Here is a 27,671-nt window from a genome sequence, read left to right on the forward strand (position 1 = left end):
ATGGTCACGATCTTTCAGTCTTTATTGGACTGAAGTAGTGTGGAAGGACTGTAGGGTTGCTAATGTTAGTAAATCTCTGCTTAACATCAACTCACCTAACATTATTTCACTTTAACATTGCTAATAAAGTAGTGTTAACATTTAACATTGCCATTTTCATTTTAACGTTTTTGCCACAGACGTCCTCTTCAGTGGCCTGTCTGCTCACATGACTTTTCCCGCAGTATTTCCACCCTCGCCCTCTGCCTCTTCCTCCCGCTCCCACCCTTACCTCTCCCGCCCTCTCATGCTCTTGCCTCTCCCACCCTTGCCTACTCCTGTCCTTGCCTCCAGGCCTCTGATCTTTTCTTAGTCCTCGGGGTCTGTTCTTCAGTAACCCCTGACTTCTGGCTACCCTGCTGGCTTCACTTCTAAACTTGCGCTCCAGTCTTGGGCTCCATCTAGTGACAGAGGTTGGTCAGTGCAGGTACAGCTGGTCTGAGGACTACCTGCACTGACAAACCTCTGCCACTAGATGGAACCTGGTCAAACTAAAAATATTGCACTGAGGTGAGTACTATCATTTTTTTAAAGAATTTAATTGCATTGTACTTTGTGTTTCTTTCATATTTAGTGATGTATTTTGTTTTGCAAGTTATTTCAGCTAGGAATGCACAGTGCTACGCATGTATGGTATAGTATTTCAACTTGTACATTGGTATTTCCGGGCAAGAGCTTTTTTTAAAATATTCCTTTCACGGACTGCGGCTGGGCCAACATTTATCGGCATCCCTAATTGTCCTTGAGAAGATGGTGGTGAGTCGCCTTCTTGAACCGCTGCAGTCAACCTGGTGCAGGTACACCCACACTGCTGTTAGGGAGGGAGTTCTAAGACTTTGACCCAGCTGCATTGAAAGAACGGTGATATAGTTCCCAAGTCAGCATGATGTGACTTGGAGGGGAACATGCATGTGATGGTGTTCCAAATGTTGCCCTTGTTCTTCTAGATGGTAGAGGTCATGTGATTGGAAGGTGCTGTCAAAAGAGCCTTGGCATGTTGCTGCAGTGCATCTTGTAGATGGTACACACTGCTGCCACCGTGATGGCGAGAGTGAAGGTTTAAGGCGGTGTATGGGGTGCCAACCAAGCAGCTGCTTTGCCCTTTATGATTGAGCTTCTTGAGTGTTGTTGGGAGTTACACTCATCCAGGCAAGTACAGAAATGTCTGAAGGAACCTAACTCTGGTTTTAATATTGATTCCTATGGGAAGTTATAATTCATGTAAAGTTGTTTCACTTAAAGTCATGACTTTTAGGAACGCAACCATAACTTTAAGTGAGGACTTACTGTACCACTATTAAAAAAGGGAGAGAAAGATAAACCAGGAAACTACAGACCAGTCAGTTGGTGGGGTAGTTAGTGGAAACCATTATCAAGGACAAAATAAACTTTCATTAGGAAAAACATGGGTTAATCACGAAGAGCCAGCTCGGATTTTTTTTAAAGGCAAATAGAGTTTGATTAATGATTCAATTATTTGATGAGGTAACAAAAAACATTGATCAAGTCAATTTGGAAGTTTGACAAAATCCACACAGAGGGTGGAATCGTCCCAGGTTTGCACCAAGTGCGACATTTTACTTGCCGGCCGCAATGGCGGCTTTTCACACTGTATCATCCCAAACCCGCTGCATTAACTATGCATTCCCGGGAAACCCACCGTTTCCATGGTGGGCAGGCTCTCATTTATCCACCAGGCCATCACCTCGCTGCTTCAGCACGCCGGACGCCATATTTAAACTCCAGCCATGTGCACACCCTCAGTGCTTCCAGCCCACGGCTGCTGCAAAGAAGACACAGCCCTGAAAGGCAAAAAGACTGCAGCCCCCAGGTTCAATGACACGTCCCTTGAGCGCCTTTTGGACGCAGTGGGGGCCCAGGGTGATGTCCTCTACCCTCGCTCTGGCCCCAGGATGAGCAGCAACCTCAATAATCCGGCTCGGGAGGTAGTAGCAGCGGTGGTCAGCGCCAACGCCTTTCAAAAGAAGACAGCCACCCAGTGCAGCAAGAGGATGAATGATGATCTCCGTTCTGACAGGGTAAGTCACTCTTCTCCTCACTATATTTAATAGTTTAGCCCATCAAACCTATTTCTCCATTATTAAAACAAATATTGAAATTATTCACATGACTAGAACATGACTAGAACAAACCCATCGCACATCCACAGGGCCCTCACTCACTGCCAGTTCAAAGGACATCATCATTCATTCTCTCACACACACCTTCATTGTCTTCATCCAGTCCATGGGACCACTCGCCACCCACACATGCCAGGCGTACTTATCATCTGCAACACAAAAACAGAATTACCTGGAAAAACTCAGCAGGCCTGGCAGCATCGGTGGAGAAGAAAACAGTTGACGTTTCGAGTCCTCATGACCCTTCGGCAGCTTTTTGTACTTATCATCTGGTCTGGCAGGCATCCTGCTTACACTCTCTCCATCTCTATTCATGCAGGACAAGCTGGCAAACAACAAGAGGGAGAGATTGCAGACTGGTGGAGGAATGCCTGAAATCAAGGTCCTCACAGACTTCGAAAATAGAGCCATCCAGCTGGCCAGCGGTGATCTGGACCAGTCCTGTGCTGATAGTGAGGTCAGCACTATCAAGTGGTCCAGCAGTGCAACATCCATCAGACAATCATGCTGTGAGTGACATGTCCAGTTTCACAGGCCACTGCCATCACTAATTATCTCCCCTTGCTTTCGCAGGCACACCTGGGAAACAGCCGATGGGCTCCACAACCCAGGGCCTCCAGTCAAGCCCTGAAAGAACCTCTGAAGAGGCACCTGAAAGCACTCTCCCTGAAGACCTTTCACAGCGCTCACCCACACCCTCCACCATCGCAGAGACACACACCTCGGTGGGACCTAGCTTTACAGTAGCCTCGGGATCACAATCTGGTGAGCTCATCGTACTGTCTGATCCGCAGCAGGCAAAGGCAGGGACTTCCCAGGTGTCCAGCACTCGACTGCTGGAGCCTCTGGACTCGGTCATGTCACAGTTGCTGGAGCTGCAAAGGAAAGCTCAGGAACTTCAGGAAGGAATGTCCACTGCACTTCTCAGATTGCAAAGCACAATAGAGGAGTGTGTCCTCCTTCAGGCTGAGGTGATAGCGCCAGTATGCCAACACACCGAGGTAAACACTGGTAGAATGGTGGCCGCCATGGAGACCTTGGGCCAGGACATCGCTCCTGCACTGCTGCATGGGCTCAACTTCATCACTGATACCACAGTTGGCCTCCAACAGCTAGACGGTGCAGGGCAGCTCGATCTCACTCCAGCTACCCCTTCCCCTCAAGGAGTCAGCCAGGGGCCCTAGGGCACCCACAGGGAGGAGGATCAGCAGGTGTACTCCCCAGGGCCATCCATCCAGGTGACTCTGGGAATGTCCGGCCCATCCAGACCCCCTCTTCCTGTGAACTCCAGCTCCACCGGCTGAGAAGGGAGCCACTGCCAAGCAGCAGGACCCCGAAAGCAGGCTGGGGCCCTCCAGGTCTTGGCCCTCCAGAGGACGCTTGCCAAGGCCATCACAGACAAATGTAGCAGTAGAAGGAGCATCCACCTCCGCTGTGGATGGCCAGGGAGCACCAAGCCTTCGAGGACCTCCTCACCCTCATTCCCATCAGCGTCCTCCTCATTGGAGGAGACCTCCAGCTCCTCCATCTCCTCCTCAGCCAGCTCCTCTCCCGTTGCAGCACCAGGTTGTAAAGGATGCAGCAGATGTCGACGATGCATGACACCCCCTGTGGACTATATTGCAAGGCTCCACCAGACCAGTCCAGGCACTGGAACCTCATTTTCACCATCCTGGTGGTCTGCTCCACCAAGTTGCGAGTTGCAGCATGAGCCTCGTTATACCTTCGCTCTGCTGCAGTCTGAGGCCGCCGCACGGGTGTCATCAGCCACATCCTCTGCGGGTAGCCCTTGTCCCTGAGGAGCCATCGCTACAGCTTCTGTGGACCTTGGAAGACTTCAGGGATCTGTGACCTACTGAGAATGTAGGAGTCGTGCACAGTCCCTTGAAACCATGCGCAGACCTGCAGGATGTATTTGTGGTGGTCGCACACCAGCTGCACATTCAGCGAATGGAATGCATTGTGGTTCACGTAGTTAACAGTGTGTTGTGACGGAGATCTGAGCGCCATGTGAGTGCAGTCGATGGCAACCTGTACCTGTGGGAAACCCGAGATCTGGGCAAATCCAATCGCTCTTACATCCTGGCTCTCCTGGCCCCGGGTGAAATGCACAAAGTTGTGTGCCCTCGCAAAGGTAGTATCTGTGACCTCATGGATGCATTTGAGGGCGGAGGCTTGTGATATCCCACAGAGGTCACCTGTGGAGCCCTGAAAGGAGCCACTGGCGTAAAAATTGAGCACCACGGTTACTTTCATGACTGTGGTTGCCCTCCATGTCCCCATGGCGCCAAATCCTGCAGCAGTTGGCAGATGTGACCGACCAGTCTTCAACGACACTGGTTCTCGGTCATCTGCAGGAATGAAATGTGGGTCTATAGTCCCTAAGTCTAGCTAGACGCTGACCAGCAACGGCTCACTGTGGCTCTTCAGCGGCATGTGCAGGAGCCTCAGCTGTCCTTTCTTCCAGAGGTGCTCCTCTCTCTGTGCAGCCAGGTGCCTCAGTCGCTCTCTTCTCCGCCGTCTTCACTCTCTGTAAACCATGAGGCATACAACTAGGTCACCAGGCTCCATGATCCTGATGTATTCCTCCTGCAGGATGAAAGAGAGAGACGTGTTGATTAGCTTGGGTGTTCTAAAAACCTCTCTTGGTTAAGTCTGAAGGCCCCTTAACGCATCCCGGAGAGTGCTGGCCACCATTTGGATGGCCAGAGTTTAGTGTGCTGCATGGCTGCCCGAAACCCCAACCACCTCCACCCTACTCCACCTAACCGATTGGCAGAAGCTTTTCCCATTGGACTGCATGCTCTGCTCTGAGCTCAGGCGCAGGCATTCTCCTAACCCGCACTGCAAGGCTGCACTGTTAGCTTGAACCATGGGGGAATTTATAAATAACCTAGAGCCAGATCCCCAAATTGGGATGATGACATTGCAAGGGGCTGTGAGAGCCTCCACCAGTGACTGCTCCACAGCCAGCTTCAGCAAGGAGATGGTACAATGTGCCCAGTCGTCCAACTGTTCTGCAGTCTACGAAAATGCTTATTATTTTGCAGTCTGTGCCCAAGGGGTGAAAAGCTCTGGAGCATTTGGTGGCACTTTAGTGTCTCTGTGCTGCTTGAGTGGGCACAGAAGCAAGAGGCCCGACTCCAATCATATCAATGTGGCTGCGCCAGAACTGGCTAAGCTGCAGAGGAATGATCACTTCATACATGGTTTCCCTAATGCGTGGCCCCTTCCCTAGCCCACCCCCCACCGAACCTCCACATGGTTGTGCGCTATCTTCAACCACAGAGCAGTCATGTCACCACCCCCTCCCCCAACATGCCTAAAACGCAGAGCAGCACTTGCCCCCCAACACCCCTCAACCGCAGGGCAGCACTTGCAACCCCTCCGATGCATCCTGGGCAAGCGCTCCACAACATTACTGTGTACTCACCTCTGAGTTCCCCTCAAAGTGCAACCCGCCAAGTGCATGCCTTTTATAATGCTGTTGTGAAACACATCGGCGTGATTGAGCGTGAGCAGACGATCCAGCGGGGAGGACGATTCCAGCAGGCTGGGCTTATAATGATATGCAGATATGTTACAATGAGGCTCCTGACATCCGACGGCGGGAAACACAGCCTGGCATCTACGGGCGGAACAGATGATCACAAACTGGTTTCACGACATCGTGAAATCGATTTTGGCCTTCTCGCCATATTGTATGCTCACGCCTCCGAACATGCCCAACGCTAGCGGGTATGGACGATTCTGCACAGAGTCTTGTGGGAAGTGAATTTTTTCTCAGACTGGGAGGTGGTTTTCTGTGGTCTTCATCAAGTGTCAGTTTTGGGTCTATTACTTTTCACTTGTTTATAAGTAACCTAGGGCCAGATTAAAATGGCATGTGGGACCCAGATATGGAAGTCCCCATTTCCGAAAGATCCTGTTTTTGCCATGTTATGATTCCAGCTGATGTTACTACTAGACAAGCCTGATCCTAGGGTGGAACCCAGATCCTAATTTTTGTTTGTTTGTTTAGATACGTGGAGAGTAGCCTTTGAATAGAGTCACAGGAGTCAGCTGATGAACTGTTAACAAAAGAATAAAACATTTATTCAACAAGAAAAGATGAACTATATTACAATACTCCTTCACCCACAACTATACCTTTACAGATATATACACATTTGTAAGGATAACATAAGTTACAAAAGCTATCTTATACTCTAATGTTCACGGTAAGTACAGTCCATGTAAACCAATAGGTGACCTGTGGTCGGGCACACCACACTCTGAAACCAAGTGACAGATGCCACCCCAAACAGATGCTATGGATCTCTCCCCACTCCCTCCAGACGTTTGTCACGCCATGAACCAACCAGCCTCACTGAACTCCGTCTTTCACATGAGGGTTTCCAATCTCCACTCTCCAAGAACTCACTTTGGAATCTTCTCCCAAACCAACGCTTTCTCTCAGATGCCTTTCACAAGGGTTCACCTCCAGGGTTTCGAACTCTCCTTCCAATGTTCCTCTTCCCTGGGTCACCATATGCATTTAAGCCTTCTTCTATGCTCTCTCTCACACAGACTCAGCCTTCAACAGTACACCACTGCTTCACATGCCCATAGCAAAGAGTTACAGACCTTCAGCCATCCCTTTGGACCTTCTGGCTTCTCACAAGCCTTAATCACTTTGACTCTGCTTCCTGCAGCTTTTATCTCTTTAAACTTGAAATTTGGAGCCTTTATCTCTGCTCCTCACTCTTAATTTCACTTAACAGGACCTTTTTCCAGGTCCCTGTCCTTCCTTTGACTAGAAAGTCTGTTAGTGACTTTCTCCTGTTTCTGTCTCACTTCTTTGGCCATGGAACCTTTTGCTTCTTTTGGGAAATCTACTCTCTCTATAGTTCCCCCTCCCAGTGTTCAGTCTCTCCTGCAGCTGTTTTCAAACTGAACTTAACCTGCTGTTTTTTGTGTGTGTGGGTGGGGCCTGCCTCACTGGACCCATGTTGCTAGGCAACAGCAGTTTTTTCTACTCTTGTGTTTGCTTAACTTCTCTTAGAGTTCTAAAACTCATTAGAAATGCAGGTACCTTTTAAAGTGAAGCTAAAACTCAACTTGACCTTTTCTTAACAAATCAAACTTAAACTTTAAAGCTAAAACTCATTTCTAATATCCACAAATACAAATATAACTGACTTAAACTGTCTCTTATTTCCTAACACCTACTCCTTTGGAAGAAAGAAAGCCTCACAACAGTGAAAGTTTCTTTACAATAGCCATCTTCTTGTATGCATCAACAGGATTGCTCTAGGTTGACATTAAGAATTTTTATTGTTACGCCTTCTGCCCAAACAGCTATTGAAGGTCCACAATCATCCAAACTTTTGTGCAGCAGTTTTTGAAACGTACAATGGTATACAATATGATTATATTGTATTTTCTGATTAAAGTAGGCTACCACCTGTTGATCACATGCAGTAGCTCATATTGGACTGCCTGAAAATTGCATTGAAGTCAACGAATTAGACTCAAGTGTGAATTTCATAAAATGAAACTTTAAATAAATTTTAATACTAAAAAGTCAGCAGCAACATTGTCTTTAGCAGGTATTGACAGTAAAATGGGATTGACTGCTGCAGGTCCCATGATATCCAGACGCCAGACTGACATAACAACATGACAAACATTCCAATAACATCAGGAATAGTGGCACTATTTTTATGGGAATAATGAGCACAGGTGGTTAACCCCTTGAGAATAGAATTTCTACACAGAATTGAAAACACAGTGACATTGCATTGTTTTAGCCTATGCCAAGAGTACTAGTAGTCAAGTGATTCTGTGCTTCCATATAATTTTCCAATTCTCTTTTATCATTGATATAGTAGTATTACTCCTGATGTTAATGGAATGTTTGTTATGTTGGTTGTTAGTCTGCCATCTGGGTATCAAGGGACCTGCAGCAGCCAACCCCATTCTGCTGTCAAAACTCTTACGATCTCAATAGAGACCAGTAACTTTTTTTCAAAAAGCAGAAATCCAAAATCCCACTTATTTACTTAAAGAATGAAGCCACAAGATTCCACAATTTGAAACAGAAGAAATTTACTATACAAGAGTAACAAAGCAAACACTAAATATTATTTTAGATAACCTCCTATACTGTAACATCCAGAATAAACATAACTTAATATGATTTCGCAGGTAACTTGCAGTTGATTATAAAGTATAAGTTACACATTAAATGGCAGATACAACTAAGACAGATCTTATGAATTGGCTCACCAGTCTACACAGCATATAAGTCATCAAACTCAGTCACAAAATCCTTGAAACCTCTGTCTTCCTCATGAAGAATTTCAGCTCCTCCTAGCAGCTATCCTGATCCACAGCCGAGAGCAGGGCACAACCAACCCAAGTTCCACGGGCATAGTCTTCATCAAAACTGGCATGCATCTGCAGAACCTCCTCAACTCTGGGTGGGGTAGATCCACCAATGTTCTCTACAAATAATAGAGACAGGTGCAACAACTTATTCTCAGCTTCTGGATCTGGACCCTGTCTTCTTCGGCTTTCCTGTACTACACCACTGGACTCATCAATTGCTGCTGAACTTGGTTTGATCTATGTGCTTTTATATAGCTTTAAACAGTTTCAGATTACCCAGAAGTTTTGCTTTCCAAATCTCAGTCAGTTTTCATTTCCTTAGAAACTGAGAGGGTCAGTTCCCCATTTTTGTTTCCCCTTTTAGCTTCTATTTTCAGTTAGTGTCTGACGTAAAAAATACAAGCTTTGAAAGCACAGATTCCATCACAATACCAGCTAATGCCAATGTTGCTGCTGACTTCTTAGTATTAAAATTTATTAAAGGTTAAAACATTTCTTGAATTTCAATTTTGTTTCAAATTCAGCAGCATCAATTTATGAAATTCAAGAAATGTTTTAATTTTTAATAAACTCACATTCTGATCTTAATTCGTTGACTTCAATGCAGTTATTAGTATATTCCGCAAATTGTTTTCTCAGATTTATGACAAAAGTATGGGACAGAAAATTCACAGCTGGAGGGGCTTCCCAGCTATAGGATACGATGCCCCTGCCTGTGACCTCCACCACTGACCTCCGAATAGTTTATGGAGTCAGAGGGACGAATCTTAATTAATATGTAAATGGAAGGTGTCAGCAGGACTAGGGGTGTATTTAAGGCACCTGCCTTGGCCTAAAGGATGGGAGTAAAAACACAAACATGGATCAGTTGGACCAAATGGACTTTTTACACCCTGTTTGTTCTATGTAATTTTTTTAAGCAGCACAAGTTTACTGTTGCAGTGGTGGGTTCCTCTCCTCCCACATGGGCTCCACAACTGCCAATCTTGACTCTCTGGGAGTACTTCTGCTGATGACAAAACCGATCCCAATGAAGGCGACGACACTGGAACTCAGAGCTTGGGAGCCTCTGTCCACAGTCTTGTCTCTCTCTGTGCTGTTGACCTTGAAGGGAAGCTCTGCCTCTTACAAGGCTTTGTGAAATCCCCCAGTAATTCCCATGCCCCATGTACCTGGAAACCTGCCTAACTTCAATTGCTCTGTCACCTGTTTGATACCCTGTCACCCATCCTCAATCTTTCCGTTGCTGGGGACCATCCCCGGATGGGTCTTCTACTACTAGCTTCGAAAAAAGTGATAATATGCCCTTACCATCAAACTCAACAGGACCTACATGTTCCCTGGGTTTCTGGGAATTCCCTCCACCAACAAACACATGTCACCATTCCCAATCCACAAATATAGGTGCCAATACCTTTGGCAGCACCAGGTCCAGTCTGTCCTAAAGTTATGCACAATCTACCTTAAAATGGAGACTGCCCCTCCAAATTAATCTCTTAAGGAAATAATCTGAATAAAAGCTCCCCAGTTCTGAATTTGATTCATTTGGGAATGGGCCCATGTGGGAGAAGGGGAACCCACCACTGCAACAGTAAACTTGTGCTGCTTAAAAATATTACATTGAACGTACAGGATGGAAAAAGCCATTTGGTCCAAATGGTCCATGCCAGTGTTTATGCTCCCTTTAGGCTAATGCAGGTGCCTTACATACACCCCTAGTCCTGCTGACACCTGCCATTCACATCTTAATTAAGAATCATCCTCTTGACTCCGCAAACTAGTGGGAGGTCAGTGGTGGAGGTCACAGGCAGGGGCATCCTATTCTATGGCTGGGATGCCCCTGCTGTATATTTTCAGTCTAATGCTTTGTCATAAATCTGAGAAAACAATTAGACTTTGATCTGAGCTCTAGTTTGTGTAAAAGAGAGTGCCATCTGACTCCTACTCACATCACTGATTATTTTCCCTTTTTCTGATGAGAGAATTCCTAATAAATGGTGCTATTATCCAATCTGAAACACTGGATTGGATTAGACCTTTAAATTCAACAAGAAATATATTTTACAGGAAGATTGCAATTTGCTTTGGCAGATGTTTTTTTTTACTGTTGAGGCTGATTGATGTAAAGTTTCTCTTTCAAGAGGACAACAATGTCACAAAGGAATTAACTGACTTTTTAAGTTGTGGAATCTGAGGATAAATCACCTGACACAAATTACAGTATTATCAAGCTATTTTTAACAGTAAATTAGAGGGAATTCATTATGTTACATAGATTTTGAAATGTATGAAAGTCTGAAGTAAAAGGATTACTTCCATTTGAAACACTAATTTATCTTAATTACCTTGAGGAAAAATAAGGAGACACTCAGTGATTGAGGACTGCATTATGCAGAAAGGAAAGTTATTCATTGCTATTGAGTTATCCTTGGTGTATAAAACTGTTCAGCTGTATCCCGTACTGATAACCAGAGTTCTGATTTGCTCCTTCCACCAAATTTGTTTTGTCCCTTTTTACCCATTCATCAATAAAAGTTATATTGACTGTTCCTAAAATAGTAGAAAGAAAATAGATGATGCAATAATCCATGAAGTACAAGCAGATGGCAAAGTGTCAAGATTGTTTGAAACCAATATTTTGTTTTACTCATTCGTGGAATGTGAGCTTTGCTGACCATCCCGAACTGCCCTTAATTAAGTTGCTTGCTAGACAATTAAATAAGGAACCTAAGAGAAATAAACTATTCCAAACTGTTATTCCCTTTTTATTCTTATCTAAGTTAATCACATTTGTTCCATTGTAGCCCTTTTAAGGCTACTTTCAGTTAGTGAAGGAAAATAATGGTTAAATACCTTAATACTGTCAACAGAATGAGATATGCACACCACAGATATTTTCCAATTAATAGTTTCATTAATGTTACACTGGGCCATATTTATAACAGGAGCCAAAATCATCAAACAATAGTAAAATGGGATAAAAGTGCCCATAAATAGAATCTCAGACTGCGCAGCCATTAACAATCGCCTCTGGAATTAGGAGGGAAGGAAAATTATTTTAAATAATACCCTAGATTAAAACCAAAAATGGCATCTTCAGTGCAATTTGGCCTTCTACAGGTCATCTTAACAGTAGTAAATGACATAATAATGAATTGTACCTGGAGAAAACTGACCATAAAAGGGAAGGAAAGCCTAGGGAAAATATTTTCTGTTCAAATTTACTGCCCATTACACACTCAATGATGCAAAGCTTTGAATTGACTCACAGGCATATCTAAAGCTGTGACTCCACTCCCCCATTCTTTGAATAAATTGAAGTAATTCCAAGCTGCAGCTGATATCAACCACATCACAAGAGTATTTGTGGATGGAGGAAACCCACAATTATGGCTCACCATTCAACAGCACATTTCTTATTTAGTTATTTACTACTTGTGTACACCTGATATTTAATGCAATTCGGATCCTTTTAATATTGTATCCTCTACATAGTTTATTTTATATTCTTAGATCTATTTAACTACACTGATTATTCTATTATTTATATAGGTTTTATACTTAAAATTAGAATATGAATAATAAATGAAACACCTAGCTTCAGTTCCTGCGTTTAGACCTCCTACAGTGTAAATTGAATAGCAAAGAACAAGGATAGAAATGGGAACGAGAAGGGAAACAGACCCATAAAAACAGCTCTGAAAACACACTGACACATTGGTGCCCAGGAGAAAGAATTTGACCTGTTATGGAATGCTTGCTTTAAATGTGCAGTAATGATATGTACTGCACTTTGACATTTTTGTCTTTTTTCTAGAAGCAAAAAGTTGCACTTCAGAACACTTGATAGAGTCCTGTGTATACACATTTTGCTTTTCAGAACTAGATGCCTCCTGTTATACAACTAATTTTCTCCCTCCTCCACATGAAGGTGCTGACTCATTCTTAGGTTTTCATGAGTGTCATTAACCCTTACATACCTCAGCCAAGTGGCATGCTTAATATTGGAGCCTTGTGAGTGCTGGCACGTTATTTGGCAATGGACTGGAGAACATCACAGTGGAACTGGTTCCTGACCTGCCATACACACATGGCCTTTCCATCTAAGGTCGCTAAATAGCAATCAGGAGCAGAAAGCCTGGCTGATTTTATTTTTCATCCTTCCTGGCCTAGATACCCTTGTGATAATTTTGACTTTGTGTGATAGTGTAAAATGGGTGATAGTGAATCAGAAGCCAGTTTTATATCTTTCCCGATGTTTATTTCCATTGTGGAAATCAAAATCAGGAAGGCTGTGAAACAATTTATTATCACCCATTCTACACTATTCACAAAGTCAGAATTACTCCCATTGAATGTTCTTACTGGTACCAAAGCCAAGGTCAGCCTAGTTGGTGGGGACAAAGGCCAAACAAAACATTCATAATCTTTAAATTCATTACAACATTCAGACCAACATTCACCCACTCCGACATTAAAGGAAGAAGTTGCAACCAGTTTTGGTCTTGCCCGACGATTAGCAGTGATCCTCGATCATAGTTGGACTTTCTACTGCAGCCTGTGATTGCTGCCTCCACCCAGTCTTGCATTTTTCTTTCTAGTTGATTGTATACTTGGCACCAACTGTGGACATAACAGAGCAAGTATGAAAATAATATACAGTTATGAGATTTTGATCCTAAGTACTTGAGTATTTTTTTTTTAATCTGAGGAAATACAAGGGCATTGTGCCGAACACAAGAAAAATGAGATGTGAAGAATTTTCTATTCCTGTCACTCTGTGAGGAGTAGCATTTCTATTGTTGTTCCTGACTGTTTTTCTCTTCTCCGTATGTTTCAATATCAAATGCTAAGTGTCCTTGACAATAACGATAATATAATCATGGAACAAAAATCAATTGTTTTCACACAGCTTGCAGTCTGAATCATTTTTTTGTAAATTCATTCCAAAAGTCCCATTAGATATTTGCTGAAAATACATATACAGCCAGGATTTTTCTCTTTCGCTTACCCCCAGTGTTTTCCTCCTATCACCTGGAACAGATAATTCATGCTGAGTTGCACTTCAGGCACTGACAGCGCTCTGCTAGTTCACAACACTAATCATTCTGTATATGTGTGCCCATTTAACAAGTGTTGACAGGCCTTTTGGCTTTGAGGCATCATGGTCAGGGCCTCCATGCATGCACTTTTCAACAGGGTTCACTGAATATAGATTAGGATTGGAAGCCCTGTAGCCTAAGCATATTGAGGTTAATTATAGCCCCCACTGCTGCTCTTTTAGAGATAGCTGACTGCACAGATGTGAAATTGAACCCAAAGCCTATCTGGACTGTCTAGCCCTGTACCATACCAGTCTGTAGATTTTAAACACTTAACCATCAAGGGGCTGCAGCGAGTTTTACAATCAACTTGTGGCTCTTTTATGGCTTTGACTTGATGTGACTATTTGCAACATTATTGCACATGCCACTTGTTGCCTTCCTATATTACTACAATGACTGCATTACAAAAGTACTTAATTGGCTATAAAGTGCTTTGGGATATCCAGAGGTCATGAAAGGCACTATATAAATGTAAGCCTTTCTTTCCTCTCTCTTTCTCATTTGCTTGGTGACTGTTATTTTCTTCCCAGTGGCTCTTCATCTTCGAAGAATCAGCTTTTTCCTTGACTCTATGTCTCCCTCACTATCTTCTGTTTATCTTTCCTGAGTCCATCCCTTTCTCACCATTATCCGGTATAATTGCACTTCATCTCACCTACCCACCATAAGAAGTAGGATGCACAGTTGCAGCTTCAGTACTAATCGTGTTAAGCATTCCAACTTCGCAAATTGTGAAGAGAAAAATGAAGCCAACAAATTTAAGACATCACTAGGACAGTAGTGGATTTCAATCATGTCACTGTTTGGAGATCATGAGGAGAAGTCAGGATTTTTTCTTCATGGGAAGGAAGGACATTATGAAGGAGAGATTTCAAGTACATCAGAGACCTACTAGCAGCCAATTTCAGAGCTTCATTACAGAAGACTAGGAGCAAATCACTGCTAACCCAATACTATCTACATTGGGCTAGCGGGTGCATGTAATGGGAAGAGAAAATATTTCAAATATCTCACCTGAACTAAATAGTGACTTATGGAAGTACTTTATGCATAGGGCAAGAAATATGGTCATTCTCATTATTTGGTGTCAATCAATAGTTTATTTTTCCATAAATCTAGTAACCTAACATGTCCTTTATGTAGAAAACAAGACACTAATGTTGTGAGCCAGCTCACAACATACTGTATGAATTACTTTCAACATAAGATCGTAACTCAAAAAAAGTGATTTTTGCAGTTTCATTTAAATTGACCTGACCTATTTGTTGGCATAATTCTATTGCTGCAGTGTCATTTATTAGTGTCATTCAATACAGAATGTATGTGTCATTGTGGAATTTCATTTCTTTGTAATATTTGGAATGTTCAACAAATTCCTCTGAAATGAAAATGAAATTCTTCTGATTATCTGGCAGAGGAATAGATAAGTTATGGTGTCTGAAGGAGTTTAATTTTAAATCTATACTGATTATCAAAAGTGAATACTAAATTTTGTGGAGTTCTTGCATAAATCATTAGAATCAACTTGCAACAACAACTTCAGCAACAACAACTTATATTTATATAGCATCTTTAATGTTATAGAACATCCCAGGACCCTTCACAGGAGCATTATAAGCCACAAAAGGAGATATGAGGTCAGATGACCAAAGGCTTGGTCAAAGAGGTAAGTTTTAAAGAGTGTCTTAAAGGAGGAAAGTGAGGTAGAGAGGCAAAGATAGAGGGTATTCCAGTGCTTAGGGCCAAAACAACTAAGGCACGGCCACCAATAGTGGAGCAATTAAAATTAGGGATGCTCAAGAGGCCAGAATTAGAGGAGCGAAGATAGCACTGGGGAAATTACAGAGATAGGGAGGGTCAAGGCCATGAAGAGATTTGGAAACAAGGATAAGAACTTTAAAATCAAGACATTGCTTGGCTGGGAGCCATTGTACATTAGGGAGCTCAGGGGTGAGAGGTGACCAATTGGAGCCAACTTGCCAACCAATCAGCACCCTTTTTTCATGCAGTATAAATTGTTGCTCCCTTTGGAATTTGGCATTCTCGCACCTGGCCTGATGCATGCAAGACATAGGGCAGAATCATCCCAGATTTGCATTAAGTGCAATAGCGGGCAGGTAAAACGATGGCGGGTTTTCACACCATATTGTCCCAAACCCACCGCATTACTTATGCATTCCTGGGAAACACACTGTTTCCATGGCGGGTTCTCATTCCCCGGCACGTCATCACCTCGCCGTTTCATCATGCCAGGCACCACACTTAAAGTACAGCCGCACTCTGCTTCCAGCCCAGGACTGCAGCAAAGAAGACATGGTTCCGAAAGGCAAGAAGACTGCAGCCCTCGAGCACCTTTTGGACACCATGGAGGCTCGCTGTGATGTCCTCTACCCCCACTCTGGCCGCAGGTGGGGCAGCTACATTACCACTCCGTCTTAGTAAGCGATGGCAGTGGTGATCAGTGCCAATGTTACACAGAAGAGGTTGGCTATCCAATGCAGATAGAGGATAAATGATCTCATCTGTGCAGCCAGGACATGGCAACCATCTCATCACTCTAAACTCACACACTCAAGCCCATCACACATTCACTGGTATCTCAATCACTGCCAGCTCAAGGGACATCACCACTCATTCTCACACACACACCCTCATATATCCATCTGACCTTGTCTCCTCTGGAGACTGCCTCTTCAGCCCTTACCAGCCCACTTGCACAGATCAACATGTGCTCCCACACACACTCTGGGATACCCTCCTTCCCCAGTACAGCACTTGTCCTGCAGTTCTTCCCCTGCCTGAGGACACTTCTCCCCCTTCCCCAAGCAAGACCTTGCCCTGCAGCTGTTGAAAAACTACCTATGTGCAGCTGATCTGGTAGGTAAAGACATACCCTTGAGCCCCTGCTAAAAGTGATGTGGTGCTGCCTGTGAAGCCTGGCACTGATGACTGTGAGTGCTGACCGAAGCAAGATAGGCAAACAAAACTTGAAGTCACGAGCAAAGCGCAGTCTGCCAAGTGCACACCTTTTTTATGCCATTGTGAAACACGTTGGCGTGTTCTCCTGCCAGCGGCGGGGGGGATGAGTCTGGCGGGCTGGCCTGATAATGATATGCTGATGTATTACAATGAGGTTCCCGACATCTGATGTTGAGGAACGCAGTGGGCAGAGTGGACGATCGCAAGCTGGTTTCACGACCTCGTGAAACTGATCTTTGGCCTTCTCGTCATATTGCCTGCTCGTGCCACCAAACGTACCCGACGCCAACGGAAAATTTCAGCCATAAAGCTTCAACATCATGTCTCTTTTTTCAGCAATACTCAAGTCCTGTACTACCAAGCAACTATTTGTAGACCCCATTTTAAAGGATCCTCTAGGCAAGAGTGACCATAACATGATAGAATTTCACATTCAATTTGAGGGTGAGAAATTTGGGTCTGAAACTAGAGTCTTAAATTTATATAAAGGGTATGAAGACACAATTCGCTAAAGTAGACTGGGAAAATAAGTTAAAAGGTAAGACAGCAGAGAAGCAGTGGCAGACATTTAAGGAGATATTTCAAAACTCTGAACAAAGATATTTTTCATTGAGAAAAAAAGACTCTACGAGATGGACTGTCCACAGCTGACTAAGGAAGTTAGTCGCATGACACTTAGAAAATCAGAAAAGAATCAGGCAGAGTCAACATGGCTTTGTGAAAGGGAAATTGCGTTCGACAAATTTACTACTATTCTTTGAAGATGTAACAAACCGGGTGGATAAGGTGGATGAGTATATGTGGTGTATTTGAATTTCCAAAAGGCATTCAGTAAGGTGTCATATAAAGGTTGATGTACAGGATAAGAGCTCATGATATTGGGAGTAATATATTAGCATGAATAGAAGATGGCTAACTAACAGGAAACAGAGTCAGGATAAATAGGTCATTTTGAGGTTGACAAAATGGAACTAATGAGGTGCCACAAGAATCAGTGCTGGGCCTCAACTATTTACAATATATATTAATGACGTGGATGAGGGGAGCGAATGTATTATAGCCAAATTTGCTGATGATACAAGCAATTTGTGAAGGGAACACTAAGAGTCTGCAAAGGGATATAGGGCTGAATCTTCGGCTCGGCGAGCAGAGGCGTACAATAACGTGTGGTGACATCAGGCGTGATCCCCAACGTCATGGCGCGTCATTCAGGCTTTTAGTTCAGCGGGTGCACACCCAAGTTGGCTGCGTGCCCACCAAACTGTCAAAGGCCTATTAAGGCCATTTAACTCTCAATTAAAATAATTAACGGAGCTACCCGTCCAACCTTAAGGTTGGTGGGCAGGCCAAGAGCCCAGGCAGCCTTCGCATTTTTCATGGAGCCTCATCCACAGGCGGAATGAGGTTACATGAATGATTTTAAATTTTGACAAAAGTTTTTATTGAAATTAATGCACATGTCCCAGCTCATATGACAGTTTCACATGAGGGGACATGTTATAAAAATTTTCTCGCCACTTTATTAAACTTTTTGGACTTAAAACTAATCTCTGCGCTCTTTCGCGTGCATGCACGAAAGAGCACACTCCGAACTCAGGCAACCCCCACCCCACTCGCACAGGGAGCGCACAGCGCTTCCTGGTGCGAGTCATGCTGGTCGGGCCTTAATTGGCCCGCCCACATAAAATGGCGGTGCAGACCCGATCGGGGGCGCCAATCAGGTCCACACCCGCCTGCTCCCCACTCCCGCTCCGCCCGCCCAACAGGCAGAAAATTCTGCCCATAGATAAGTGAGTAAGCAAAAATTTGGTAGATGCAGTATAACGTGGCAAAATGTGAGGTTGTTCACTTTGGTAGGAAGATTAGAAAAGCAGAATACTATTTAAATGGAGAGAGACTGCAGAATGCGGTGGTACAGAGGGATCCGGGTGTCTTTGTACATGAATCACAAAAATCGCATGCAGGTACAATAAATAATTGGAAGACAAATTGAATGTTGGCTTTTATTGCAAGGGAGATAGAGTATAAAAGTTGGAAAGTCTTGCTGCAACTGTACAAGGCGTTGATGAGGCTGCATCTAGAGTACTGTATACAGTGCAGGTCTCCTTACTTAAGAATGATATACTCGCATTGGAAGCTGTTCAGAAGAAGTTCACCAGACTGATATTTGGGGCGAAGGAGTTGTCTTATGAGGAAAGGTTGAGCAGGTTGGGCCTGTATTCATTGAAGTTTAAAAGAATGAGAGGTGATCTTATTGAAACATATAAAATTCTGAGGTGGCTTGACAGTAGAGAGGATTTTTTTCCTCATAGGGCAACCTGGAACTAGGGGGCACAGTTTAAAAATAAGGGGTCTCCCATTTAAGACAGGGATGAGGAGAGATTTCTTCTCTCAGTGGGTCATTAATCTTTGGAATTCCCTTCCCGCAGGGTCATTGAGTATATTCAAAACTGACTTAGACAAATTTTTGATATACAAGAGAGTCAAGGGTTATGGGGTGCAGGCAGCCTCAATCAGGTCAGCCATGATCTTATTGAATGGCGGAGCAGGCTCGAGAGGCCAAATGGCTAACACCTGCTCCTATTTCATAAGATCCTGTGAGGACTGCATTGGAATAGTCAAGTATAGAGTTAACAAAGCCATGAATGAGGGTTTCAGCAGCAGATGAGCTAAGACAGGTGTGAAGCCAGGCAATGTTACAAAGGTAGAAACAGGCGGCCTTAGTGGATATGAGGTTGGAAGTTCACCTCAGGGTCTAATGTGGCACTAAGGTTCTGAACTGACTGGTTTAATCTCAGATTATTGCCAGGGAGAGCAGTTGAATCAGTAACAGAAACAGAAAATGCTGGAAAAACTCAGTAGGTCTAACAGCATCTGTGGAGAGAGAAACAAACTTAACGTTTCAAATCCGTGTGACTTCTGAAGAAGAATGATATGGACTCGAAATGTTAACTCTGTTTTCTCTCCACAGATGCTGTTAGACCTGCTGAGTTTTTCCAGTATTCCCTTTTTTTCTTTCAGATTTCCAGCATCCACAGTATTTTGCTTTTATCTTAGTGGAATCAGTAACTAGAGAATGAAGTTTGAAGCAGGAGCCGAAAACAATGGCTTCAGTCTTACCAATATTTAATTGGAGGAAATTTCTGCTCATCCAGTACTGAATATCGGTTAAACAATCTGATAATTTAGCAACAGTGAAGGAATCAAGAAAGGTGGTGGTTTGGTAGAGCTGGGTCTAATCAGTGCACATGCGAAAACTAACTCCTTACTTTCGGATTATGTCATTGAGGGGCAGCATGTAGATGCGAAATAGGAAAGGGCCAAGAATAGATCGTTGGGGGTCACCAGAGGTCATGGCACAGGAGCAGGAAGAGAAGCCAGTGCAAGGGTTTCTCTGGCTGCAATTATATACATAAGAAAATGGAACCAGGTGCTGCAGTACCTCCCAGCTAGATGACAGTGGGGAGGTGATGGAGGAGGATGATGCAGTCAACAGCTGTCAAAGGCTGCAGGCAGGGACAGTCAAAGTAACAAGGACTTTGTTAAGAAATGGTAGAAACCTATGAACAAACATAATGGTGCATTATTCTGCAGTACATTATCATGCATCTTCTCATTTATAAACAAGAGCACAAGGGGAAATGAAAATTACATCTTGCCCTGACAATGATGAATTTGACTTACACATACTCACTCCCACTTTCATTTGTAACCTCCTCTTTCCTGGCAACATACTATTCTCCAACTGATAGACCAGACTGACAGCCTACTCCAAATCCTAAAACTGCTTCTTTGTGCCAGATGGTTGACATTGTGCGAAGGCAGCCAGACTAGGCCTGAACTTTTAATATTTCCTCCCATGAAGGCACAGCCACAATGAAAAGATCTATGTGATGTCATGAAAGTATAATAATTCTCCTAATATTATTGTGATTTATTGTAAAAGTAGGTTAATAGTGGGGTTTGGATAGATTTTGTGTGTGTGTGTATGCGGTATTTAATTGAATTGGAGACAGCTGGTCTGGAGGCTTTGATTCATCAAAAGAAGCTCGGTTTGAAATGCTAAATACGTAAACATGGTTGAAGTCTTAGAATGTAAGGTGAGGAGAATTTGCATTTTTGGATAAATCAGGGCAGTTTGAATTTCAAAGAGATGGTAGGATGTTTACACCTAGCCAGAGAAGCTAGGCCAAGCAGTGTGTTTATTTTTCCCAAAGGTTATTGTCAATATTAGCACCATGAAAAGATGACTACCGGACCCATTTTCTAGAATCTCTTAGTATTTACATAATTAATATGTCAGCAGTAGTTAGTTTACTTAGTAATTTATATTGTCCTTCATTGGTAAAGGGGAAAACTATGGGCTGAATTTTGCCGTCGGCGAGCAGGGGGCGGGGCCCGCTCACCGACGCGTAAAATGACACGGAATAACATCGGGGGTAACCCCCGACCTCATCCCGCCCCATTTAAATCTTCAGGAAGGCAGGGGTACAGCAAAATCAGCTGTGGGCCTGCCGACCTGCCAATGGCCAATTGAGGCCATTGACAGGATCATTAAAACAATTAAAGGACCTGTCCGTCCAACCTTAAGGCTGGCAGGTCAGCCAGGAGCCCCGGCAGGGAATAGAAAAAACATAAAACCTCATCCACCGGCAGGATGAGGTTTCATGCAGGGTTTTAAAAAGTTTAATAAAGTTTAAGTGAAATTTATGAACATGTCCCATCTCATGACATTGTCACATGAGGGGGACATGTTAAGGATTTTATTATTTTTCTATTTTTAAAGTTTATACAGCTGTCAACGATCTCCCTGAGGCAGCACTTAGCCTCAGGGAGATGTTGCTCTTTCGTGCGCATGTGCGAAAGAGCGCACTCTCGCATTTGGAATCCCCCCCCCGCCTGCACAGGAAGCGCATAGCGCTTTCCGACAGACATCACGCTAGGCAGGCCTTAATTGGCCCGCCCACATATAATGGCGGCGGGGCCCGCTTCTCCGGCGGAGATCGGCACCCTGCCCGCCAGAGATTGGATCGGGCCCACCCACCCGGTAGGCAGAAAATTCTGCCCTGTATTGCAGCTGGATAAAAAGTTGCATAAATAATTAGCTATGTTAATCCCAATGGCCAAAGGCAGGAAAAAGCCTGGTAATGGATTTTCAGGTAGTACTTCTATCAGTTGTACCAGATAGTTGGTGAAAAGCTTGTAGGCGTCTAGCCATGTTTTAATTTTAACTGCCTCAGCAGTGTCAGATCTTATTAATTCTCCTTTATTTGCTAAATTGTACTTTGATTTTTGATCCTATTTAGTAGTTAATCTCATAAATTTTCAGAACTAATGAGTCACCCAGCCCATCCTTGATTTATATAATTGATTACCCAATCCTTTCACGTCTGAACTCAGCACTCTCTTGAGATAGATGTTTTCAAAACATGTGTGTCTGCTGCATATTCAGAGCTTAAGCATTCAGAGTATTATACTGAACTCTGTTCAATCAGTTTTGTCAGAAATTATATCTCATTTTAGCTTACCTTGTTACACAGAGAAGAGGAAAAATCTTACAGGGTGGTCTCTGGCTTGATTTTTGCAGAGTGCAAATTAATTCTACTTGCAATATTGATGTATGTTCAAAGAACTCTGCCCAGTTATTCAAAATTAGTAATAATTGATCTATTGCTGAAGTGCTTTAATTAGTTATTCCTTCACTTTAAAATTCATTTCAAATTGGATGTTCTTCATACATGCCAATTTACCAACAGATAGATGTGGTTTCATTTACTTAAATTGTGGTTTTTAGATTCATTTCACTTGACATAGCCGATCATGCTGACCGTTTTTAAGGCCTCTTCTTCACTTTTGCATTTTTTCATTTTTGTTCTTATCATCCACCTTGTTCTTTTTTTCAGTTTCATAGTGTCTGCCTGTGTTCACATGCACATCTCTACATTGAAGTATGGTGGGCTTTATTATTGTACTTGCACCAAATTTGTTTGTTTCTATGTGTTTTAGTTAACTATTGCAAATTAACTTATGTTTAAATGTCTGTTTTCCTTTTGCATTTTGTAGGATGTTGTCTAGCAAATAATAACATTAATGAGTTTATAGTGTGCTTCTGGTGCATGTGCTTTAATGATTCCTGCTGCCTGAGACAAGCTCAGAATATACCTTTGGTGATCTGGCTAGTGACATTACACTGTCGCATACTTAAAATTAAGCAGGATCCAACCCGGATTCATTTCAGTGTGACAAGTAATGTTTTGGTCTTGTTGCATAGCTTTTACTGCACAGAGTCTTGATTTGATATGTCTTTTTTAAAGGACATCTTTCATTGGCAACTAAAGTGTGATGATTAAGTGATTAAATATGAGCTCTATAATTGTATTTATGTATTATTCACTGGCATGTTAAAAGAATGTCAGTAGATTTTATGTACCCATGTTTTTAAATGTTTTGAGTAGTCTGATAGCCCATTGTACCTGACAAAAAACCCATATAGTTCAACATCTGTTGAGAAAACAGTAACAAATACATGCTCCATTTCAAGATGTGTTCATAACTTACATTAGGATTTAAGTTCTTTAGATATAGTATTTTCCCTTTTGAAAAGTTTATAGTAAAGTCAATATTTGAACAACTCAGCCAGAATAAAATGCTAGCTGCTGTTGAGATGAATAGTTCTCCTCTCCCCCCTCTTTTAGGTTATCCTACTCCAAGTACAATTTTCTGTTTGAAAGTTGCACTCAAACATCCTGTGGCCAAGCCACTGATGGTGTCACTCTGAAACCAGCTGACAGGCGATGGATGGACCAAAGTTGCTCCACAATTTCTGCTTAGCCATCTGGGAAGGCAGCCTCCATTGCTTTGAGCTCGCCATCATCACCCCACCCCCAGTAGAGACTTAGATTACACCAGGTGCCCTGAGGAATAACCCTATCTCCTGCCATTCTACAGTGACAATGACTGTCCTGACAATGCAGCAGTTTGTAATTTTCTGACTTTTCTAGATTATTTTTCAGCGTAAAGTTGCCACCTTCACTATTGCTCCTTCACGTGCAAATTCCACCATGGAAATTGCTAATGGAACTCATTGGCCACCAGGAGGAGTACTTGTTGCAGGGTTAGAGAAGCCACTTTGTCCTTTCCTCTTATTCTTCATTCTGCTCATAGTAGATGTGTTGTTTATTGTTTTTTCCAGAGTCTGAGTCTTATAAATAGGCACAAATATATGTAAAGAAATCCAAATCAAATACAGAAAATAATTAAATGAACTGAACCTATACGCTATAGAACTGATGTTTTATCTTCTGCAGGAACATAATTCTAGATTGTATGCAGAATTTGTAGACACAGTAACTGCTGCTTTTACTTTATATATTGCAATCTTCAGATTAAATGGCATTTTTTTCTTTTTGATCCATTTTAGCAAAACCTGATGAATTTCCCAACAAACCATTAGGCCAGGAAATTTCTGTCACCTTAATACCAGAGAAGAATAACGTCATGGCCAATGGCAAGAATGAAAAGGTTAATTCTCTTTCAAATGACTTTGAACCTGATAATGAGATAGACAGAAAAACAGCAGAAAAAGGCTATATCCAGCCTTCTGTCCCTGAGCCTGTGGGAAAGAGTGAGGCTTCTTCTCCAGAAAAGGATAAGATACCATGCCCACAGGAAAACTGCACTCATTTGGTGGAAATTTGTGAAGCTCAAGCCCCAATCGATGAAAACTCCAGGTCTCCTGTAAAAGACCAATCCCAGTTACCAAAAGAAGATGAAGCAGTGCTTTCCGAAATGAGCCCACCTCCTAGCCCAAAAAAAGATTCAAAGCAGCCTCTTAAGAAGGAAGATATCCCGCCTGCTCAATATAGTGAGAATTGTATTGCAGAAAATGACACAATGCCAAATTTAAAAGAAGTTAACTATGTAGTTCCAGAAAAAGAAAGCACCAACTCTCCAGAAGAAAGCATGATCAATTGTCAAGACAAGAGAAAATTTGAGTATACAGAAAGAACTGAAATAGCTGAAACTCAAACTCCACAAGAACAATCCTTATGCTATTCAGAAAATAATCAAGTTTCGGTACTTAAAAATACGGCTACAAAGTCTCCACAGAAATACCAGGCACTTGCTTCGGAATCAGTGGATGAACAGTCGCTAGATGAAGAATATAACAGTGATAAACCTCCTCCATGGAGAAGTGATGAACTGATAGATATGGAAAACGGTGAGAATACACCATTACCTTTTCCAGAGCCTCCACCTGCAATGGCGTTCTCTGAGGAAATGCATTTTTTGATGCCAGATCCAGAGGAAACATTGCATATATATTCTGGCCCCAGTGTCCCTCAACAGTTGGAAGCACATTCTCCTGTTCCTCAACTACTATCTATGCTCCCAGTGAAGCTCTCATACCCAGAAAAGGAGAACTCATCCTTCGGTGATTTCGTGCAAGAAACTTCAATTGATTTGAACAGCACAGAACTAAAAGGTGTGGATGAGTTCCAAAGTGAAAGACGGGTTTCAAATGTTTCTCAGTATGACAATTTATCAGATACTGAGTATAGGTATGATCAGATTATTTCAGAACCAATGACTGAGATTCCAAATGATGAAAACGATACACTTGTTCAGAAAGAGCTTGTGTGTGCAGAACCAGTAGAACCTGCTGCCAGTGCACCTAAATCATTTTTGGCATTAGAATTATCAAATAAACCACAACCAGCTGAACAGGATTCAACTTTGTATCAACAGGCCTGGGACATTTACAGCCCTGAAAACCATGCCATGCCTTCCAAATGTTCACCAACTGCGCGCAAACAGGACCCTATAAGAAATGTAAATTTCCAGGGCCCTGAGCATCTGGTTGCAATCACGCAGACCTCGCCTGTCAGGCAGTGTTCAAATAGCCCCTGTAAAATAGTCAGGTCCATGACTTCAGTTCATGTGGCACATGGAGCTGAACAAAATCTTCTGAACTTCAAGCACATGGCATTGCCTATACAGGATAACTCACAGTTGGTTGCAACCTGTGATGAAAAAGGGATCTGTACAATAAGAGAGACTGACTCACCTGAAGTTAATATTCCAGTTACAAATGTGATCTTAGATAAAACTGTAAGCCTAATAAAAATACCAACTCATCCTATTGTATATTCCCCTCCTACTGATACAAATATGCAACAAGAACATGTCACAGTTGCAACAGAAAATTTAGGCACAGAAATTTGTTTGGCAATACCTGCAGAGTCCCAAGATTGTGAATCTGCTACATTATGACAGCAGTCATTCCATTTTAACCATAACACACATGTACAACATTTCACCAATTACAAAGATCAAAAGTTCCAAAATACTACAAGCATTTCATTTCACAATAGCAGCCATACATTTTCCAGTTATTCAACTAATTGGTTAATTATGCTTTATTGAGGGCAACATGGATATTGAGTCATTACAGAAATCTATGCAAACTATATCATTTCATAACTTCAAAATGTTAAAACATCATTTTGTACATCATTCTTCACATCTCTCAGAAAATATGAATGCCAGGTAAATATATTTTAACATTGTGTAAAATCTTTTATGATTATTTTTGGCCTACGTAAATACCTGTCTTGGAGCAGACTAAACTTTGTTTAAGCTGATGCATGGCCACCATCAAAATGCTTTGAAAATTTGAAAGGGAGTGAGCAGGCTCACTATATGACACATTGAAGCACAGTCTGTCACACAAGTAGCTTTTACATGGTTTTCCCAAGTGGACTGATTTTTTCATTCACATCGTAAGATGTATGGTAAACAGGCAATGCAGATTGAATTTCTTACGAGTTATTTCTACCTTGCTTGATTTTGATGCATACTGGTCCACAGGAATTACACTGAAACAATATAATGCTTTGGCTGGAAATGGTAACATCATGCACAGATGAAATTTTTTAGCTTCCGGAATATTGTACAATTGTACTTTGAAGAAAAGAAGTTACAGAATGTGCATTCTTTACAACATCTTTGAAGCTGTTTAGTAAATATTAAAACAGTAGGAGTTTCTGACATGATGTTTTGAGTTTCCTATTTTTACAGTTTTTAAGGATGTAAAAAAAATCATTTAAATAGCTGTGATGTAATACCTAAGGACCGGAAATGTAGTTGTTGATGTTTACGGTAAATTTTAGAACAAAAATTTGGCACAGTAACGCTGAAACTATGCTTGTGATTAGTTTTTTTTAATGAGGGGGAAAGAAATTGAAGTCATTCCCTGACACTTGCTTTGCCTGTAATTATCCATATAACATTTTGGTCAGTATTAAAAAGCTTGTACTGTGTGACATCAACTCAGGAATATAGTATTCTTGCTTGATGACCACTTGCAAACAGTGATTATTTGCAACTAGCAGAAGAGAATGTGTAGTGGTACTCTGAGCGTACAAAATGTTAGGACTGTAATATGCATTTTAGCGAAAGAAATGTTAACCCTGAAAATTGAATGGATGTATTTAACTGATGTGTGATGTACATAGTTTTTTTTGTAAAGACTGTTTAATTTTGCACTTTTTATGATAGGCAAGTTAGATTTTTTTTTAAAAAAGGTTTCAATGATGGGTTGATATGGGAAAATAATTTTTCTCTACTTGTTAAAATTTGTAAATTTACTTTTGCAGGGCTTCTACATTGCCCATTTTTCTTTTCATCTTATTTGAAAACGTTGGAAACTTGGGATAATGTGGAAACATTATTTTGTGTCATGCACCAACAATGTTGTAAACAAAGCTTTAAGAACGTCTTTGATATGCTGCATTGTGTTTTGTAGCTTAAATTTAACATGGTGAAAATATTATTGCATAAAAAATATATTCTTGACTTGTGTAAATTTTGCTTAAGAATCAAACTACCTGAACAGAAAAAGGGGAAAGCAGGTGGGTGGTCTGTTTAAAATGAACAGGTTATACCTGCTCAGATCCTAACTATTTTTGTTTTAATTTGCCAGGTGTTTCAGGCAGGTGAAGCACCCATCTAAGTTTAGGAGCAAATTGGACCC

The 27,671-nt window shown here is 42.2% G+C and overlaps 1 protein-coding gene across 3 annotated transcripts in view; it reads left to right on the top strand.

The window, feature by feature from the left end:
- Window positions 1-27,493, top strand: part of LOC144684860 (uncharacterized) — a 399,842-nt gene extending 372,349 nt beyond the window's left edge. For all 3 annotated transcript variants that reach the window (XM_078549191.1, XM_078549190.1, XM_078549192.1), the window contains one exon: window positions 24,057-27,493. In XM_078549191.1, coding sequence (XP_078405317.1) covers window positions 24,057-25,909 — 1,853 coding nt within the window. In that variant the 3' untranslated portion in view covers window positions 25,910-27,493. The remainder of the gene's footprint in view (window positions 1-24,056) is intronic.
- The last annotated feature ends 178 nt before the right edge of the window (window positions 27,494-27,671 follow it).

Source organism: Cetorhinus maximus, chromosome 9 (assembly GCF_964194155.1).
Source record: "Cetorhinus maximus chromosome 9, sCetMax3.hap1.1, whole genome shotgun sequence".
NCBI lineage: Eukaryota > Metazoa > Chordata > Chondrichthyes > Lamniformes > Cetorhinidae > Cetorhinus > Cetorhinus maximus.